This window comes from Aplysia californica, unplaced genomic scaffold (assembly GCF_000002075.1).
Source record: "Aplysia californica isolate F4 #8 unplaced genomic scaffold, AplCal3.0 scaffold00300, whole genome shotgun sequence".
Classification (NCBI taxonomy): Eukaryota; Metazoa; Mollusca; class Gastropoda; order Aplysiida; family Aplysiidae; genus Aplysia; species Aplysia californica.
The window spans coordinates 475,700-477,347 of NW_004797570.1; the positions used below are offsets into that span (position 1 = coordinate 475,700).

At 41.7% G+C, this 1,648-nt stretch overlaps 1 protein-coding gene across 1 annotated transcript in view; it reads right to left on the reverse strand.

The window, feature by feature from the left end:
* LOC101855350 (solute carrier organic anion transporter family member 2A1) overlaps window positions 1-1,496 on the reverse strand; it is a gene marked incomplete in the record, with an annotated part of 25,504 nt that extends 24,008 nt beyond the window's left edge. Inside the window, 1 exon segment of the mRNA XM_005101826.2 lies at window positions 1,413-1,496. Coding sequence (XP_005101883.2) covers window positions 1,413-1,418 — 6 coding nt within the window.
* Between the last annotated feature and the right edge of the window lie 152 nt (window positions 1,497-1,648).

The window sequence follows — 1,648 nt, forward strand, 5'->3', positions numbered from 1 at the left end:
GGCTGGATGGGGTTTATGAAGTTTTACGAGCTACTTCACGAGGAATCAGTTCGTGCTGAGTTTGAGTAGAGAGATAACAAAAGAAAAAATCAACTTTGACTAGATATTCATATAAATCTACTTGAGATATTAATAACTGTGGTGAAACGAGGACCACTCGAACACGGGTAAAACATTTGTGAATACACAAAGTACGTGTACTGTGGGCCAGAAGTCAGCGTCGTCAGATAGTGATAGAGTTCAATATTAACCGTATCATATCTAATAAGTTGAAAACAGTCTGATGCGATAACAAAACAAACAAAACCTAACCCAAATCAAAACAAACAAACAAACAAACAAACAAAAAACCTGCACAGATCGTGAGCTCGAGATCGTCTCTCTGGCAATGTCCCACCCCACTCTACAGAGGTTGTATAATATAATATTAAATTTAACCTGTTTGGGGCACTCTCGCTCTCGTGTGTCCGTTGACATGATCTGTGTCCTTACATTGAAATTCTCAAGATAACAAAGTTCAAATATCAATTTTTCACTCTACCATCGACACAATATAGATAATTATAATACATAGCATTTGTATAGCGCATCTCCCAGCTCAACAGAAAGCTCTATGCACTTAACAATATGTACTATTACTATTACCCCAGCAGTCCCTAGAACATCCAGTAAGATTCTCGGCTTCTCGGGAAACATACCGTGAAAGCTGCTGATTGAGCGCTCAAACACTAACAAATTGACATAATCCTTTGCTGCTTGAAGCCGGGAAACCATTCCAACCTGGGTGATGTGAGGTAGATTTATACTCTAACTCTAAGGATCCAAAGTCGGGCTCCTGACGGTGTTCGAACCCATGACTTTTCAGTTGCGAGTCTAACAGTCTAACAACCAGACTACTAACGCTACAGCGTCTAGGAAGCGATTTTAAGTTTTTGATTTATAAAGGTAGAATCTAATTTTAATTCTGGGCAGCAGTCCCTGCATGTAGATGTTCTGCCACTCAGCCAGAGATCTAGCCTAGGTAGAAGAACAATTACCGGTACCGGTTCGCAACGGTATCTCTTGTGTTCTGGTTTTGTGATATAGTTTGAACTATTTTAAGGAGAGAGAAGAAATCTCAGCATGGAAATGCTGTTTGCTACGTAGGTATCATGCTCGGTTAGGGTGTGGATAACCTTGGTTTGAATCCCCAGTGGGACGTTCAATAACTTGAGTTGCTTGGGGGAGTTTTCAAGGGTTTTCCTCTTCTCCCGCGTGGTAGAGTCCTATCTATCGGAAACGAACTTAACACCGTATGTGAAAAAGAACCCGACACTTAAGAAGCCTTTCAGCGTTGAAAGGAGCGGTTAACAAATACAAATTATTGTATTACTACAATGACAAAAAAATTGGCTAAAGCACAGTGCACTCACCGCCATGTTGTGTCATCCACGGACAAGCTTCTCCTAAAGCCGGGCCTCTAATGCCCTCAGATACGTTTGCTGATGATATCAACACAACTGCGTCTACTTCCAGGCCCCATTGATAAAAGAATTATCACCCTCGAACACACGGGGTGAGATTTCTTGTCCATAATTGACCTTTCTCGAGAGACACGACCGCCCCCGCTACTCTATTCATATTCGGAGAGAGAGAGAGAGAGAGAGAG